The following is an 18719-nucleotide window of genomic DNA, read 5'->3' as shown; positions in this document are numbered from 1 at the left end:
GAAATCTGAGTATTAACCAGATTTCTTGGGCCCCTCTTTGCTCCAGGGCTCTATCCTATGGGCCCTCTACCAAGCAGATCCCTGAAGAGGCCAAGGTTTGCTCTCCTGAAGTCCAGGGTTGCAAACTTGCTGTGTGCCCTCCTCACTGCCCTAAAGATCTTCAACTCCACCATTTCATGGTCACTGCAGCCAAGGCTGCCCTTGAGCTTCACATTCCCCACCAGCCCCTCCTTGGTGGTGAGAACAAGGTCCAAGATCGCACCTCTCCTCGTTGGCTCCTCTATCACTTGCAGAAGGAACACTTGGATCTGTGCTCAATGCTAGGACTCAAAAATCCCTTTGACTTCCACAGCAGGTCCTCAACTTCAAATATTAAACTTATCTTTTCTGTTCACTGGTGCACCTTGTTTGACAAATAATGCTGGAAAACTGAGGTGGCACTAACCAGTTGTGGGAATCCTTTTCCTCTCTCCTCAATACCTATGCTAAAGTGAAAAAAAAAAAAAAAAAAAAGAGAGAGCTAGTGCCTGTATCCGCATGAAGAGTGATCTGGCTTGTCAGCTGTCTGTTCACTTTCCTCATACAGGAAAACAGGGTCTGAAATGGGCTGACAGAACAAAAAGGCTGGGGGCATAAAATATATCCTCTGGTCCTGAAGTATACATTAGAATATCATTACTAATGGTAAGGTAAGGAAATCAACGGTGGCATACAAAACCCACAATTCTGCCAGACACAGGGCTCAGTCCTCTTCTGCTGACACTGGGATACATGCAGGGCTGCGCTTGCATGTCTGGCTGTGGTGGTACTGAGAGGCATAGGAACAGCAAAAGAAGGGCTATGTGAATGCACCATGTAGGTGGAGTTTCTGTAAATGCAGAAGGACAAAACTTGCCAGATCTCTTCTCCTCATTCTGTATCCACAGCTAACTTGTGCCATGTGGAACTGACACTGCCACAGAGAAGACCTGAAAGCTGCAGAGGCAGATTCAGAGGACCATTTTCAGATGTGATACATCTACCTAGCAAAATGCTTGAACCACATTCCTCTCCAAGAACTACAGGAGGAGGTGCCACATATTTTTGTAGATCTCCATGTACACTCACAGCCAGGGACAGTGACACCACCTCAGCTACATGTTGGACACACGAAAGCTTTATGTCAAGGCTAAATACTTTTCTATCCACACAGACCCATGCCTAACTATGTGTGCAGTCATAAGGCTTCTCATACAGCAGCTATGGCAGCATGAAAGGGTTAGCCCTCTCAAATTCCTTGTACTAAAACCAACACAAAGAAGATGGGAAACACAGCACAAACCCGCATCCCCAGTGTTCCTCAGGAAATCTCAGAGAGACTCAAGAGTCAGATTTGGCTCTTTTCAATCAGAATAGATCCAGTTCTCTAACTATTCAGGGATCCAGGCGAGGCAAGACCAGGCCAGAATTTGTGGGGTACAGGTACACAGGTCAGGAAGGACAGCATGGAAAAGGTGACACAACTGTATTATTTGACCATTAATTGATCAGGTTTATAACCAGAGACTGATAGAAAAGGAAGCCAAGAAACAAATGCAGTCACCAGCAGAACACACATCTTCTCTGTTCCAGCCCATTTTCCCCCCTGAAACTATCATGTATTGCTATTAGAACCAGACTTCAGAGCACTGAAGCAGGCTGTTCTTCAACCATAGTGAAAGAGCACCCACAAACAAAATTGCATCAACTAAAAAAAGTGCTTGTTTTGGTTTGGAGATGTCAGGTGATGGTTTTTTGTCTAGAAACAAGCAAGAAGTTGGCCTTTTTACTCCCTCTAATTCATCAAGCAGAATAAATCAATGATTTTTATGTTTTTCGTTCTTATGCCTTTGTAATTTTCCTACCTGGTTCACTGCACTAAATTCACTTGTCTTACCTACAACACACTTAAAACTATGCTTAGGGATGATGTACATACGCTCTTCACAGAGACGACCCATCCAGCCATTTGGACATGAGCAGGCATTTGGTCGCTCACAGATGCCACCATTCTGACATGGGAACCGACAGACAGCTGAAAACAATAAAATTTCATTACAAACTCAAGATGGTTCATTAGAAGCATAATAATTCAGTATCTTGCACAGATCTGTGCAGTTGTAAAGTTTAGAGTAGAACAAACAAAGGCAGTGAATTATAGAAACATGGTTGTGATTTCAAGGGCTACATTGTTTTCTGGCTCTGTGTGTCTAAGTACTGTGAGCAAGAGTATGACAATATCAAGAGAATCAAAAATTGTCCATGGCAAGAATGAAAACTTAAAAGTTTTTAGTACAGTCGGGTAAATTATCTGCATGATGTTTCAAAGCTGATGCTATCCTTTGTCTGCTTTTCCCCACTCATATTTTAAAACAAAACAAACAAACCCACCCCAAACAAAAACTATTAAGCTTTTCTTCCTCCCTCTTCTAAATTAACTCTAAAATAAAATCAAGCTTTCTTCTAACCTTGGTATGAAACACCAAGATAGTATCATCTGGCATAATATAGGGTTCGTCAAAAGTAAGATTAAATGCTGTGGTAAAATGAGCAATTTTTACTGCACTATCATCCACCATAAGGAGGAGTGACCAACAGGGTGCAACAGTGGCACAGTGAAACATTCACCTGTGGAACCCAAAGTGTGATTATAAACCTCAGTTAGCATTCACGCTGACTGGTGCTCCTTGGCTTGCACACCTGTAATAAGCCTCCGATCACGGCAGTGAGGAATTTGAAGTGGACTCTGTCACGTTAGCCCAATATGTTGCCTGGACTGGACAGGCTTTGGACTCACTGTTGCTTCTATAACACTGCACTGCATCTTGGCTACTACATGCAGGGAAACCTGGATGACTTTACAAAATCAGGTGGCAAGCTAAGTACAAACATGGTAGACTTAAAGATCATTGGAGGAAGTATAATCCTTGTCATGTTGGTGTACATAATATATACAGAAGATCAAAAATTGTGGCTTCGAGATGATACTACAGTACAAGTAAGTAATCAGACTAACTTCTAATTAGTGGTAGCTATGAACACAGAGTAACCACAGTAAACTCAGTCTGAACTGTTAATTGCATCCTATCTTTAATTAGTTACTAGGTGAGCAAAATGTGAGTTTAGGCTTTGAGTGTTTCATATCTTGTTCAGTGTTAGTATTAAATACAAACAGTGGTTTAGCACATGGAAACACCATTCAGACTTGAGCTCAACATTGGAAAGAGTGCAAATCTTCCTCTGACAGAGCCAAACTCGAGTCACTCTTGCAGCTAACAGATCCAAGCTGCGAGCTGCAGCTTGGATCTGTTGAAATGAGGTCAAAGCTTTTGCCATTTTGTTTTTCAGTCTCAAGAGCCTTCTCATCAAACATCAGCTAATAATAAGAATGGGAAGAGACCTTAGACCCTGGCAGGTTCAGAGAACTTGCAATATTTTAACAGGTTTTGAACAATTTCTGTTGTAAAGATAGCGATGACTATGCAGAGAGCTTGTCTCCGCGTGCTGACTAAAGTAGAAAAGTGTGCTAACCAGATGTCCTTTGTGCAATGAAATATTATGAAAGTTTAATCAAAAACCATTTAAAGCTTTATGTGATCCACACCACTGAAACAATATTCCATGAAAGTATAAAGGAATGGGAGTTAAAAGGTTTGTGTATAGATGATATCCCACCCTAAATTCAAAGCCCATGGTCTCTGAAATGTATTTTCTCTCCCTCTGTCAGTGGATAAGATGTAGATATTTCATGAGTTACAGAAATTGCTTTGGATGGCAACTCCATCCCGCTCAGCGATCCAGGATCTTGGGCAGAGGTAGGCTCTTCCTGGATTACTGCCCAGGCCCTGGTTGTGAAAACGAGTAAGACAGTATCTCACTACGTGTGCACCTGTTACACACCAATTTAGGCGGGCAGAGACTTTGTGTCTGTAGTTGTGGAGATTATTCTTCACTCAACAGATAAGACTACAGAAAGGCTTGGGGTGGGAAGTTAAGCTGGGATCTCATTCTCTTTCTATGCTATTGTAAAAGCAAGCATGGCAAATGCAGTCCTGATGTGCTGGGGAGAGAACGGGAACCATTAAGCATGACTTCAGTTAGTAGTAGTAAATCTCACATCCATGGTATCAATCTCATCTTTGAGATCCTCTTGTAAATCCATACCTGAGAGTTATCTCCACAGGACACAAAATTATTGTGCTGCTGCAAGAAAAACAGCGGTAATAAGGGGAAGAAATAATTTCTGATATTTGTTTTCAGCTTTGCCAAAAATCTTCCCTGTGGTTGCAAGTGAACAATTTCCTCCATGCTTCAGCTGCCCTCTCGCAATGCTTTTGTTTGATGATGGGGTATGAACTTTTTGGTTGGCAGGTCCCCACACTACCATTCCCAGTCAGCAAGGTGCAGGCAGAGGGCAAACAGACAACACAGATTTTAGAGCATTTGAGAGAGAAAAAACTGGTGTCAAACAAGCTGCGTGCAGCCTGCTGAGTCCTGCAGGTGTTTATGACTGGCAGATCCAGCCTAACACTTCTCACCCCTGAAACTCAGATCAGAATCTGGTCTGCAACCTCTAACCAGCACTGATTCAGGCAAGTGCAGCGGTGGTGAGAGCTCTCCCAAAGAAGCTAACGAAGTCTGCTTTTTAATTATAAAATTTGCATTAACTAACCTGTTCAACCGGGCCAGAACATTTCAAGCAGGTTTAGAACGCATTAATAATCAACTCACAGAGCCAAAAACAAGAAATGCAGCATGAGTCACTACAAAGAGTGCTTTCATGTCACTTCTGATGTAGACCACAAAGGCTTGGGTCCTGTAGGCCTTTTGTTAGGCAAATCCCCCAAATGAATTGTAAAGCAGTTTTGAAAGATTATTTTGACATGTGTCATGAAAACACAGGTCTGTCCTCTCAGAAACATCTTTAGTCCTTTTTAGCTCCCCTTTCAGGCAAAAAGAGTGGGGGAAATTGTTCCTCTCCCCAAATACACAAAAAAGCACGTTATTTGTTCTTTGTTTTCCTACACTACACCTTGATCATCTGTCTACCTCACCACTTCATTTTTTGAAATGATTTTCCCTAATATTTATTCCTCTGAACAGTCCCAGTAGACTCCATGGTGTTGCAGACAGGACACATGTTTGACAGTGCTTTTCAGATCAGCCCTTCCAGGTTCCTAGTAACCAGTGGCAAGAACCTTCCTCAGCAGAAGCCTACAGCCTTTGGCATAAAGTAGGGTTCTGTGTAACTAAGAAATATTAAATAAGAATAAAAAGTAAAGCTAGCAATATTAAAGGGGCAGTTGAAGAATCAAAAGTGTTACAATCTGAAGAGACAATATTGAAATAATTTTGCTAATGAATTCTAGCTAGATAGAGTAGCTATTATCCAGAGATCCCTCGAATCCTGCAGCCACCACAGTTTAGAAAGACATGACAAGATACTTGGCAAACTTTTCAGAAAGGTCTCAGTGCTCTGGCGGTGTAAATTTCTAGCATAACTTTTGGATACCTCTTGACATCTGAAGTAACTGAGGTGGTTTTACTGTAAATCTTCTCTAATTGGCTACTTGACAGGTGATTCTTCATGGCAATTGCAAGCCATGGTCACAGAACCAGGAGAAACCTCTTTTTCAGGAGCAGCTTTTCTATTCCTGAAATACTCAGGAGTTACGAGCCCACTTCTTTGGTTTTGAGTCTCCTCAAAATGATCTACTGATCCATGATTTTTAGGCAAGGCCATTATAACTATTAGATACAGCATTTCAACAGAGTGTGTGCTTTCATAGTGTAGGACAACTCAGCTTGTCTATGTCTTAACATTATGGTATTTTGCTGACAGAATTCATATTAAAAAACTGACGAGAGGACCCTGATTAGTCAGGCTTAGCACGGTATAGAATCTTCCATCTCCAAAGGGCTTCTAACCTAAACAGAGAATCTCCAAGAGGAGGTACTGTCACTTCCATTTTCAACACAGGGAGCTGAGACTTGCAGGAGGAGAAGAAGACAACTTTGATGATGGATCCAATGTTCCCAGAGCATTCTGGCACCTTTCCTCTTTGTGGGAGTTCTCAAGCTTAGGCAATGGGGCTGCTTATGACTGGCCACAGATCTGCCCTAAGGTTTCATTGCTTTTAATACTTAAATTTCTAAACAAAATACCTAAGGCTCAGTTTGTAGTATGGTTGCTGTCACACCATCTGAGGTAAGACCTAAGGGTGAAGGTAACTCACAGCTTTATAGCTACCTCATGGCAGAAGGCTAGTCAAGCTTCTGATGCAGAAATGGCACATAGCAAGGTCTCTTCCATCAAAGCCCTGTGACCCTGGAACCCTTTTGCTATGCCTCATCCTTGGTTTTAAGTTACTGTTTGAAGATGCTCATATATGTTTTTAACAGTTTCCCCCATCTTCTGCTCAAAACTTTTTATTTATTTCAATCTTCTGTGTAGAAGAGTTAATTCTGTAATTTAAACAGGTGAATTTTAGCTCAGCAAATCAAGAAGTGACATCTTCCTGCCAGCATACCAAGGGTGGAAAGGCTAGACTTTGTCTTTGGTATTTTTTCTGCAGTACTTAGTGTGTGTTATTTAGTGAGCTGATCAACATATCCTTAAATATTATATTGCAAAACAATTCTCAGAAGCTGCCAAGCTCTAGACACAGTGAGAGACTAAGCACTCATCTCATTTGTTTTCGGCAGTGCTTGATCTTTGACTGGGAATGACTGAGTGGCAGTGCTTATCTGAAAGAGCTCAGCATGTAAGAAAGATGACTGGTTCCATCACTTTCTCAAAAAAGATGTGAGGAGAGAGGATCTTAGGTGTGGGATACAACACTGTAGCAAAAGAAACTCTAAGGTTAGAAAAGACTAAAGAGAAAAATTGTGGAAGCCTTCTGTTTCACTTGGAAATAAAGCAACACTCTGCACTTTAAATGCCCTGGGTGAAATTGTGACTGCACTGAAACTAGCAAAAATTCATTTTCATTTTTATTGCAGTTAGGATGATAAGTCTGCCCTTATGGCAAGTTAAGATATGCTTCTGTTCATAAAAAAGACTTACCTTTGCAGGTAGGTGGTGTTGTCCATGTTCCATTTTCTAAGCAAATGCTCCGCAAGGGCCCCTCCAGCATGTACCCACTGTAGCATGAATAGGTGATCATGTCTCCATACTGATAGAAGCTACCACGAATCAGAGCATTCTCTGTGTGTGCTGGGGGGCCGCAAGATATCTCTAAACAAAAAGAAACCACCCAGAGCCTGGTAAGCTGCAGTGCCTACACGATACAGTTTCTAACCATGGACACAGCACTTTGCACAAAGGACCTGCGAGGTGCCAGAGAGACACTTCTAATGGGAAATTAGTGAGTAGGACTTCTTCATGGTGCAGACACTCACAGGGAGAACCTGTACGTACATGCAGTGAACACTGAGATGGCCAGAAACAGCAGTTTCAGGTAATGCAACAATGGCTCTATCCACCACATAGACCAGAAACTTTCAGATGGTCCCAGGATATTCATAATACTGGATTTATAGAGTGAGGTGATGTCACTGTTCAAATTAATCAATACTTCTTGCAAGAAGCCAAAAGCTTTCAGACATGTCTGCAAAAAGACACTATGCCTTCTGTCAGTGCCAATAAATATAATAAAAGGCAGCATGTCCCTACAACCCTCATCATCACCCATAATCTCACAGGAATCATTCTCAGGATATTTAGTGTATACAACAGCTAATCCCAGCTCCAGTGCTTGCAAAAGGTAAATTGAAAATAAAATTACAGTAGGGCCTAGTAGACAGTAGGATGAATGCTGTTGGGGTATCAACCCACATAGGTATATTCTGGATCCTTTTAAAGAAACAACTTTGTCAGAAAGAAAATCAAATAGCTCTTCTGTGGAGCTTCTTAGGTCACCTTTATGTGTCAGGATCTCTTGGACCAACCCACCTCTCCAAATGGCAACAGCTGACAAAAGTTCTCTGCTTCCAGAATAACTGCATCTAGATGGAGAGCTCTGCTGACACATCTGTGCTGTCACACTTTTGTGTGATACAGCTGTGGTCACCAGCCCTCTGGAAAGTACCAAACCCCTGTGGAACTGTATGTATATCAGCTACTTACTTTCACACTTGGCTGTTGCTGGAGTCCAGGTCTCATCAGCATTACAGGTGATCACAGACTGCCCTTTCAGCTGGTAGCCTTCCCTGCACCTGATGGATACATTCTGACCAACATAAAAATCCACCTCGGAAAGAAGGGCATTCTCTGGGATTACGAAAGGCACAGGACAAGGGTTTGCTGTTCCAAGAAAGGGTGTAAGGGAAAAGGAGAAGGGAGGGAAAAGGGAAGGAAGGAAGGAAGCAAATACTTTAGAATAGTTTCTGCAAACTTCAAAATCAAATAATATGAAAAGCAATAGAAATAGATGCTGCACACAAGTCCAATTTATAACGATGTAACGTTATGAGATTAAGGTAATAAAATACTACTGCTACTATTACTGTTTGATTCTCTGCTGTCACATAGCTTGCCACCATACTCTACTGATGCCAGTAGAAGACATATCAAGTATTTAAGTGGGAAATATCCTACCTGTTACTATCAAACCATTTGCTCATGTCCTTCCTGTTTAATGTAACTCTAAAAAAGACCCAGACCTATCCTATTTCTTGTTCTGAGGGGCTGGGTCAATGAAGAGCAGCAAAAACCCAGGTGTTTGAGCAGAGACTTAACAATAACATCCATTAGATCAGGGGTCCTCAAACTACAGCCCGCGGGCCGCATACGGCCCCCCAGGGTCCTCAGTCCGGCCCCCGGTATTTACAGACCCCCCCGTCCCCCCGCTGGGGGTTGTGGGGGGGGAAACCAAGCAGCCACAGATGGCTGCCTGCCACTGCATCCGCGCTGGCCCCCTGGTTAAACAGTTTGAGGACCCCTGCATTAGAGTTTAGAATTTCTCTGATAATCTTATTTATTGCTGGCTGTAAGCTTGCTGAGCTATTTTTGCATAGTCCGTTGATTTCATTATGATTGCGGAAAAGGCTGGACTCTATATACAGCAGACATTGAGGCCAGTTTCCTGAAAACTAAAATCCTGAGTCCTTTGTAATACAAAATATAAATATCTCAAATCAACCACCCTAAAACTACAGCAGATCTTAAAATTTGTTACAGACACAGAGCAACAAGGAAGGCTACTGTGTCTGTGTGGCACAGCGCACATGTATGTGAGGTGCTATTTCACAGAATCACAGAATCATTTATATAGCTGTTAAGTCCAACCTCCCTCTCAAAGCAGGGTCAACTAGGTCAGAGATTGCTCTGGGACTTGACGAGCTGAGATTTGAGTATCTCCAAGGATGGAGATTTCGTGTCCTCTCTGGGTCTCTGTTCCTGTGTTTGACTACTATGATGGTGAAAAGTTTCTTCGAATACTTCACTGGAATTTCCTTTGTTGCAACTTGTGTCTATTGCCTCTCATCCTACCACTGTGCACCTCTGAGAAGAGTCTGGCTTCTTTTTCTTTACACCCTCCCAACAGTCAGCTATAGACAACAATAAAGTCGCCTTTCTGCCTTGTCCTCCAAACTTTTATCTCATCTGCTCCTTATATATCGAGTGGTTGACTACAATTGACTCCATTTTATGTCAACCTTCCAACTACGGGAAGCCAGGCAGAACACACTTTGTTGTTCTACTGTCACAAAACCGCACTCAGACAAGTTAATGCTTTAACGTATCTTAGTAACTGCTCCCTTTGTTCCTCTGTAAAAATGGAATGCACACCAACAAATCTCCTCATGTAGGCCAAACCAATTTTTTAAACTACATATTTTTAAACTACAAGTGACAAAATCCGCTCATGGCCACTCCAGAAGAAAATTGCAGTACATTTCCACAGAGATCTGCAGAAGTTGCTCTCTCTTTCTGTCAGTTTAAATGAAAAGCAGCCTAGACTTCAGTGCTTACAAATTGAGACCAATTTTTCATCACAAAGAAAACACACACGTTTACAGAGAGGCAAGGGATTACTCCATCTTCCATCTCTTGTGCACTCTGCTGCAGGTTCCCCTTCCAAGCTGTATCCCCTCTCACAGAAATATGCTATTGTACTGCCAACTGTATTGTTTTCGTAAGTCGCCTTCCCATTCAGTAAGGAAACTGGAACTTTGCATCTGGTCTCTGCAAAGGAAGAACTCACATTAATACAGCTGGATATTAGACTTGGACTTCTAACAATTCCTGCATTACACAGTATGCTTAAAGTAGCAGCCACAGAACAATTAATCATGAAGAGCATTGAAGGAGAGTTCAGTAGCCCTGGGAAGGAAATGTAGCCAAGCTAGGAAAGGAGCTCCTCCCAGTGACAGAAAAAAGCCACAGCCGCGTGTTTTTCAGGTCAGCAAAATGTGGCAGTGCTGGAGAGCAGAGGACACATTTATGACTTCATATCAAAGTGGCGCAGAACATGGACATGGTTCTTTCTTGCCACTGAGAGATACCCCAGAAACTTGCAGCCCTTTGCACCTTCCTTTTCATCTGACAATACCAGAGAGATGAAGGATGGGGGTTTGGTGCAAGATGCCAACACTGACATTACCAATCGCTCCCCTTAAGAATCTCAGCTGTGTTTCTGACACTGTCAGGCTAACAGTCCAAGCTGGGTTACCACTGCTACAAAAGAGACTCTGTTCTGCATCCCATTTTCCAGTTGATTTTCCTAGGTGGTCTGTGTAATGGGATGACCGAAGATTAAACTATCAGACAGACATAAGGTCATCAGGAGAGGAAGACAGGAGTTGGTGAAGTGGCTGTGCTCAACCCTGTTCAAGATGTATTTTCAGCACCGCTAGTGTGTGACTTTTCTCAGGTGGCTGGCTAGGTGCTAGAGACCTCCTCTCTGATGTGGATGTCCCCTATCAGCTTTCCAGGTTGCTGCTATAAGGTCTGTAAAGTATCAGGGCACTGTAGCGCACAGTGATCTGTGCATTGTGTGGCTGCCCAACACTGCACACCTGATGATCCCTAGCATTCATGCACTTTTCATGGCTCTGGTGACAGGAACCTAACACCTGTCTTGAGTGGAAGATCATTATCTGTCTTAGTTCGGTGAAGCTGTCACAACATGTTGGTTGCCTCTGAATCTGTGTGTGCAGCTGGGCGTGGAGACATCATCATGTCAGCCCCATGTAAAAGTGGCAAGAGCAGCTATGAAAAGCAAGCAGGATGCTGGGTCTACAGTTCAGCCTGGGAGACCTGAGGTATATGCAGCAGGGACAAGAACGGCCTGAAAGGAAGTAGATGGGCAGGAAACAAGTTAGTGTGTTTCGAGGAAAAGAAAAGCACGAAGCCCAGATTTTGTGTTTTTATGGCAAAGAGGCCAAGAATGAAGTGCACTCAGAAGTTAATGACACTGCAATTTAGTAAGCTTCTATATGCTTTACATTTTGAACAATCACCCAACAACACTGGCTATCTATGCAAACTCGTGATCTTAAGTTTTTGTTCTCTTTATGTGTTGACAGCCTTGTTTCCACCCACCACTGCACACTCCATGTGACACAGACAGTTCTCACTTGGCATTCATTCTGCTTTGTGACACAAGTGACAGGACCTGCTGAGGGAGCACCTGAAAGTGGTGATTTGCAAAATGGTACACATTCATGGTGTTTGTTCATGTGAGGAGAGTGGAGGTTAAAGGCTGAGCTGTTGAGATTGTCTTTGGGGCCCAAAGTTCAGAAACAAGAGTATCAACTTAATTGACTACAGGAGACCGCTGGGCGAAAAGTCACTTGTCCATGCAGCTACTACCTTTGGTAGGGGTTTGATTTTCTGAGATGGCAAGTAAACTCATCTCTCATTAAACTTGTTAAACTGCAGATTGCAACCTTAGGAAAAATGATGTCTAAGCTCTTTCTGGCTTGGTAACAGGCAGTGCTCATGGTGACACATCTCATTTTTCAGGCACCATTTTTAATGCACATTACAGAATGATTTCCCCAAATCAGCTCAATCCCTGGATCATATGATATGCATGCATGAAGGAGGAGATATTGTTTATCCCAGATTGGAATGTGCTAGGTCATGAAACGTGCCAGGCTAGACATGAAACGGTTACCTTCACACAATGGCAAGGGTATACTCCAGCTCCCATTGGCAAGACATGTGATATTCTGGGGCCCAACAAGATGGTATCCGGAGTTGCACACAAAAGTTACATTACTTCTATATGTGCTTCCTGTAGAAATGGCCTCTGCTTTTTCTACTGAGGGATGCAGCCCACAAGTAATTCCTAGAAGAGAAAACGTTTTGGTTTAAATGGCCTCTGCTTTTTCTACTGAGGGATGCAGCCCACAAGTAATTCCTAGAAGAGAAAACGTTTTGTTTTTTTACAGACAATGAAGGCCATTCTCTCTATCTGTTATACACTGTCTGACAGCTCTGTTCACACACTGAATTAATGGAAAGATAGGAAGAAAGAAGCAGTGAAGTATTATATGGCGAAGGGTTATATGATGCCTTGCCTGCCCTCTCTCTTGGGGTTCAGGCTTCGGACACCTGAGAGAGAACGTGTCCAAATGTATCTGATGGTGTTGTGAGCTATGAGGTGTGTTCAATCAGCGATCCAGATTGTTTCTTCTGAGCAGGCCAGAGGTTGCATTTGCAGTCTCCTTTGCTCCCTCTACAGTTGAAGGTGATCGCAAGATGTCCTCAAGAAAAATGACAGTGGTTAAGAAGGATCTTGCCCCCTGTCCCACACTTACTGTGGAGACAAGGCAAATTTGTGAGAGGTGAGAGAGAAGAATGCAAAGATTAGGACTATGACATCACCATGAGAAGATGAAAAATGATTTATTGGTAAAGATTATAAAATATTAGCATTTTATTTATAACCTGTATGAAATAAGTCATAAATCCTTCCTTCCATGTTCCTACCATTAATGACCTTCTGCTGCACAGACAGCCAAGATTTGTTACTAGGGAGCACAGTCTTCCATCTCCAGACATACAGAGTGGCCAGGATATATTAGCCTTGGCATCCTTGGCATGGCAGAGATTAACCATCACAGCACATGATGTCCAAGGCCCCTGACTGCAATGCAAGGCAAATCAAATACAGCAAGACACACTCCTCCCCTACCGACCTAAGCACAACTCTATGCTTATGCCATTTTAATGTGCCAAAAGGAGCTCCCTTCAGACCAGAGAGGAACTGCCAATGACAATTTCTCTGCTGGCTTCTCCTCTGGCTCCTCCTGTTACAGCCCTCCAGCTGGAGGGGGAGACTGGGAGGAAGCCAGCAAAAGCACTCTGTTTGTTCCCAAGATGTCCTGGAAAACTGCCACCGTGTTGCTCTTCTTGCTACTTACGGGTGCACGAAGGGGTGGAGGGGCTCCACTTCTTGTCAACGTGGCAAATCCTTCGGCTTGGTCCCTGCAGCTCAAAGCCAGGGTCACAACTGTAAAAAACCTCACTGCCAAACAGGAACTCTTCTCCCTGAACTGATCCATTTTCTATCATGTCTGGGGGTCCACATGATACTCCTATAACACAAGGAATATGTTACTATCAGCCATAATGTCCTGCCCTGTTCAGGACCTACCTCCACAGGTTTTACTCTGAGAAATGGGCAAAGAACACAGCATGTATCTGGGCATTCCCAGATATTTACCCCCGAGCAGCAGAACAGTATCATACTTTCTGCTTCCAGTTCCTACTAAAAGACAAAAATCTATTGTGGCTATGCTGGCAGGAAGTCTTGGGAGAGTCCACTATTGCCACTTACACCCAACAGCTGGTAAATACTTATGCAGACAACTTCTATTTTGGCATTGCAGTCAGTGGGCATCAGACATCTCACAGAAGTGAAGCACCTTTGGGAACAAGTATCCACTTTTGAGGATGCTAAGTACCTGTGACTGCTAGCAACTAACGTGTTCAGAGGTCCCCAGTAACCCCAGAAATCATAACATCAACTGTCAGACCTATTTCAACTTGGAAGCTGCCTGCACAGCTTTCTTAGGGATACAGCAGCAAGGTGTAGTAATTTCCTTCACACTATTACCTGCACGCACCAGCTATTCTGCAGCTCTACGAGGATGTTATCAGTGGTACTTGCCAAAATTTTTAGGCAAATGCAGACCGTATGAGTTATAAAGCAAAGTAAGTATTAGTGTTTTCTGTTGTGTAAAATCACCCTTGACCAACGCTAAGTGATAAACTGAGGTGGAACGTACTTCTGCACACGGGCACTGAGCCACTCCAAAGCCTGTCTTCTTGGCAAGTCCGCTCTGCGTCACCCTGTGAAACAAAAGAGAATGCTCAAAGAACAACTTTACCTAGTCCGTTCTTTTCTCCCATCAACTCTAGTACCCAGCAAGGCCAGGACGTTTTCCCTCCAAGTGCAACCCACAAAAAGAGACAGCTAAATGCTGCCGCCCAAGTCTATCAGCAGAGTTTAGGGTAGCACTCTTTCTTGCAAAGTGATGGGTATTTTTATAAATCAAAAGTTTGTGGGGCCAGCTAGTCAGTTCTCTCATCCTTCTCCCTGGTATATTATCTTTCTTGTCAGTTCTACCACTCTTGTTCCCAGGAATGTGTTATGATGACAGATTTTCTCCTCCCAGGACTCACTCACAGAAAATCTAACTAGCATTTTTTTCAATAACAGCACAAGCTTGTGTTTTATAAATGTAACCTACTGATTTTAACCACATCCCAAACACTCAATTCTTTAAATTTGCTTATAAATAACCTTTCTTAGGTACCGGTTTTATAGCCAGTGTAATAGCCCAGAATTGATTTCTTACTTTATTCCAAGACATGGAGAACAACATCCAAATGTGTCCCTTGAACTAATGTATTTTCATTACAAAGCAAACCCACTGACAAGGGCAGCTGTTTGACATGAGGATCATATGGCATCACACCCAATGGACTTTGCTTCCCAATGGAAAAAAATCAGGACTTCAAGGAGACAGATTGACGCTAGGTGGCGAAGCGGGAATACAAAGCTTGGAAGGACTTTTTACGGTATGAAAGCACTAGCTTATTACCTCCAAAATTTACTTGAAACAACAATTCTACCTATCTGTCTAAATAGCAACCCGCCCCTCCATCCTCAGTGATATTACATACGTGGCAACAAAATGCAAATTAAATTTATTGTTACCTAAGCATTCTCTAAACTCTCTTTTTTATTCTATACTGAGTGAATTCCCTCCTGACTGGGTAAATTCCCATTCACGAAGTACTCACTTTATTACTGGTCTTACAACAGCACAAAGGAAGCAGACTTGCATTCTGCTTAGTATTCACAAAACATAGCATTAAGAGCCAGCCTCTGTCCTGGTGACACCTCCACCACCTCATGCCTCCGGATGTGACTGGGCTGTACTCTGCCATCACCTGGGGATGGCTGAGGCCATGCTGTGCCTCAGCAACATACTTTCATTTCTGAATTCACTGCAGCTTTTGAAAACGCACCTGAGGCAGCTCTAAATTGGCTAGCCTGAGTCCTGAAATGGGACTGCAGTGCTGATCCAGGGCTCAGGTGGGGATAAGAGCCTAATACTCATAATAAAAAGTACTGGACAGGAACGAACTTTGTTCCTTTCTCTGTCAGGGAATAAAGCTGCCATTGAACAAACTGGAATCCCTTTGCCTTACTAAAAGAAGAGATATCACTTTGGTACCATCTAGCTACGTCATAGAACTGAGGGCAGCGGAGTTTTTCAGGAGCTTTGTGTCTGAAAGGCACAATGCAGCAGACATAATGCTTGGGACATTATGAAATAGAGGGAAGAATGCAATCTAATTCTGGCCAAAGAACCAGTTCAAGAGAGCAATACATGAAAAACTAATTCTTCCATGGTTTATGGTCACAAGCATATATAATGCTGTATTTGCAAAGGGCTTGAAACAACTTTCCATTTAAAAAAAACAACACTGAAAGGTATCTGCTGAACATGTATCTCTGAACAGGATGCTTCTATTTGCTTCAAATATACTCTTAAGTCATTTAAGTACTCTCCCAGACATACCAGGAACCTTCTACAGACAATAACAACAACAGCAGATACCTAACTTCTGCGGCAGTTAAGGGAATATATCAGTACAGACCAGAAATAATACATTCTCGCAATCACATAAGAACTGAAAATGACAACTAAAGGTTTAGAGCACTGAAGATTTGAGCTTGCTTACTTGTAATTCATAGCCAGAATCACATTTATAAAGAACCACATCTTTGTATTTGTATTTAGTGCCAACCACAAATCCATGCTTTGGAGACTCTGGGGTCCCACAGGACACAGGAATGCAGATGTCATCAGAAAATGGTGGCACCCAAAATCCACTCTCCTGAAAAACAGATGTAGTTTGAAGTGTGAAGGCACCACTTTATATGCTTAATTCATGTTTAAATGAAAAAGTTAGGAAAATCATAGTAGAAGCATCCAGTGGCTGTGGGTGTACAGATATGGGTAATGTAATATTATCTGTGCAATCCTTAATAAAACTCAGTAATTTAAGCAACACTTTTAAGATGGCAACATAGACAGGAGCTCAGCTTTGGCAGAAACATTCAGCTTAGAGTTACAAGACAGAAGGAAGAAAAAGTAAATGGGGTAACAGAAGCTTGGAAAGGGTAGTTCACTTGTACAAGGTTACCTAATAGCTCAGGGAACACACCAGAAGAATGAAATTACAGATGCCTGATACCATGTTCTGTACTTGTAGTTGTCCCCTGGCTGCATGTCTAACAGCATGACTAAGTGCTCCAGCTGCCTTCCCAGGCTCTCCAAGGGAAGTCCGATACCTGAAGAGACACTCATCAAATGCACCTACTCCTACTTCCACAGATTTTTGAAACAGCAAAATAACAGGAAAACTTCTCCTTATGAAGTGCTGATTGAGCAAAACCACACATGCTCAGCTTTTCTCATACAAGCGGACTTAGTGACTTCAAAGAGTCTATTTACAAGCTTAAGTGAAGGTTGTCCACAGCTAATGTGACAGCAGGTTAGTAGCAGAACTGATGAAGATGTTTGCGCTTTAACATACTGTAGATTCAAGTTTCTACAGCTGCAAAGCGGATTAAAATGTGTGCTGCCTGTTATTCTGGAGAAAAAGAGCTCTGCACACAACCCTCAAAATACATTAGAAATCTTAGCTACATCTTTTTAAATTCTTGGACATGATTTACTCCCTGAAATGTGAAAAAAGGAATGCTTTTCTAAAGGACAACATTAATTTTCAATGGAAGAAGGAATCAGTAATTTCTAGTTCTGAAAACTAGTAATTGTTCTTACTGGACAGCAAGGAAGCACATTATATTTTGCAGGACATGCTTTAAATTTTTTTGCTGTGTGCAATTAAGGGCCAAAAGCTAATGAGGGCATGAGGAGGACTCTTGAATTCAACAAAGCTGGCAAAACAAAAGATTGCAAATAACACTATACCTTGCACGCAGATGTACTTGTTCCCACCAGATTATAGCCTTCCACACATGACAAAGTGATGTTTGCGTTCACAGTGAAGTTGTCCCCAAGTACGATTACATGGGTGATATTTCCTGGGAGGGGACACTTTCTGGGGCAACAGGAAATATTTTGAGGAGACCACTGTCCATCTTCCTGGCAAATGCATACATCCACCTCTGTCACCATTGTGTAGCCTTCCAGGCATCTGCAACACAGCATGAAGACCTGACCACAGACACACAGCTAGGGATAAGCTAACCCATAAATTACAAAGTCAGACAGCCATTTTTCAGCACAAGTTGTTTGTAAGCACACGTTGGGATTTCTCTGTTACTTCAAGGTAACCCAGAAGCATGTCTGGACTGAGTTTATTCTGTTGCAAGAGCTCGAAGCTTCAGACTTCATCTCCAGCTGCCTCATGCTGCTGCAGCACCACAAGGGAAAGTGAGTTGGTGGCTTTTAGTGGGGGGAGGGTACTGAACGCTTTAGCGTAGCTCCTGTGCTGCCCTTTTGCAAGGAGTGCTGTTGGTTAGGTAAACAGTATGTGACTGCCAAGCAATTTAAAGATGATCTCACTCTCTTCCAAGAACAAACCAAGCCTTATGCTGACCACAGGGCACTTACTTAAGATATTTAAGGCTGATTTGTTCTGTTCCACATGGACCTTCACCAAGAGCAACTCAATTGGCTCGCAAAAGTGGGTTCACTTGTAAAAAGGCAGACTCAAGCACCCCTTTGCCTTATTAAAGATGCAAGGAAATGACTGATACTGCTAAATTAATCTGCATGCCATGTCCAGACTCTATCCCATACTACCATTTGCTTTTACTGCTAAAAAACCCTCCCCTTCTGCCAAAGAAGTCACCTTGGAGAAAGATCTCCAGTGTGCACACTTCAGGAAATCAACAAAACCCCCTTTCTCTTGTATCTGACAAAGGAGTAACTTTGTATCAGCAACACTTGCTGACAGTGCAGTGTTGCAGTGCAGAAAATGGGACAAGAGGGAGATCAGCCCTTCTGTATTACAACAGGCACCTGAAGTAGGAAGATGTAAATGGGGTGCCAAAAGGGGCGAAAAATCGCACATCCTGCCGACTGTTGCTGCCATCTGCAAAGAAAACCTGAATGTCCTGAACAGTGTTACAGAGGAGGAGAAGAGGAATGCAAAAGGGAATGGGAAATTAAAGGCAATGGAAGAGTGCAGCCCAAAA

General features: G+C 42.7%; 1 protein-coding gene across 1 annotated transcript in view; it reads right to left on the bottom strand.

The window, feature by feature from the left end:
* SVEP1 (sushi, von Willebrand factor type A, EGF and pentraxin domain containing 1) overlaps nt 1-18719 on the bottom strand; it is a 128839-nt gene that overhangs the window by 10702 nt on the left and 99418 nt on the right. Inside the window, exons 39-47 of the mRNA XM_055699432.1 lie at nt 17488-17713; nt 16232-16387; nt 14263-14326; nt 13396-13569; nt 12144-12317; nt 10034-10207; nt 8147-8323; nt 7085-7255; nt 1958-2053 (exon numbers count right to left, since the gene is read on the bottom strand). Coding sequence (XP_055555407.1) covers nt 1958-2053; nt 7085-7255; nt 8147-8323; nt 10034-10207; nt 12144-12317; nt 13396-13569; nt 14263-14326; nt 16232-16387; nt 17488-17713 — 1412 coding nt within the window. The remainder of the gene's footprint in view (nt 1-1957; nt 2054-7084; nt 7256-8146; nt 8324-10033; nt 10208-12143; nt 12318-13395; nt 13570-14262; nt 14327-16231; nt 16388-17487; nt 17714-18719) is intronic.

Source organism: Falco cherrug, chromosome Z (genome assembly GCF_023634085.1).
Source record: "Falco cherrug isolate bFalChe1 chromosome Z, bFalChe1.pri, whole genome shotgun sequence".
NCBI lineage: Eukaryota > Metazoa > Chordata > Aves > Falconiformes > Falconidae > Falco > Falco cherrug.
This window is presented reverse-complemented; position numbering and strand designations above follow the sequence as displayed.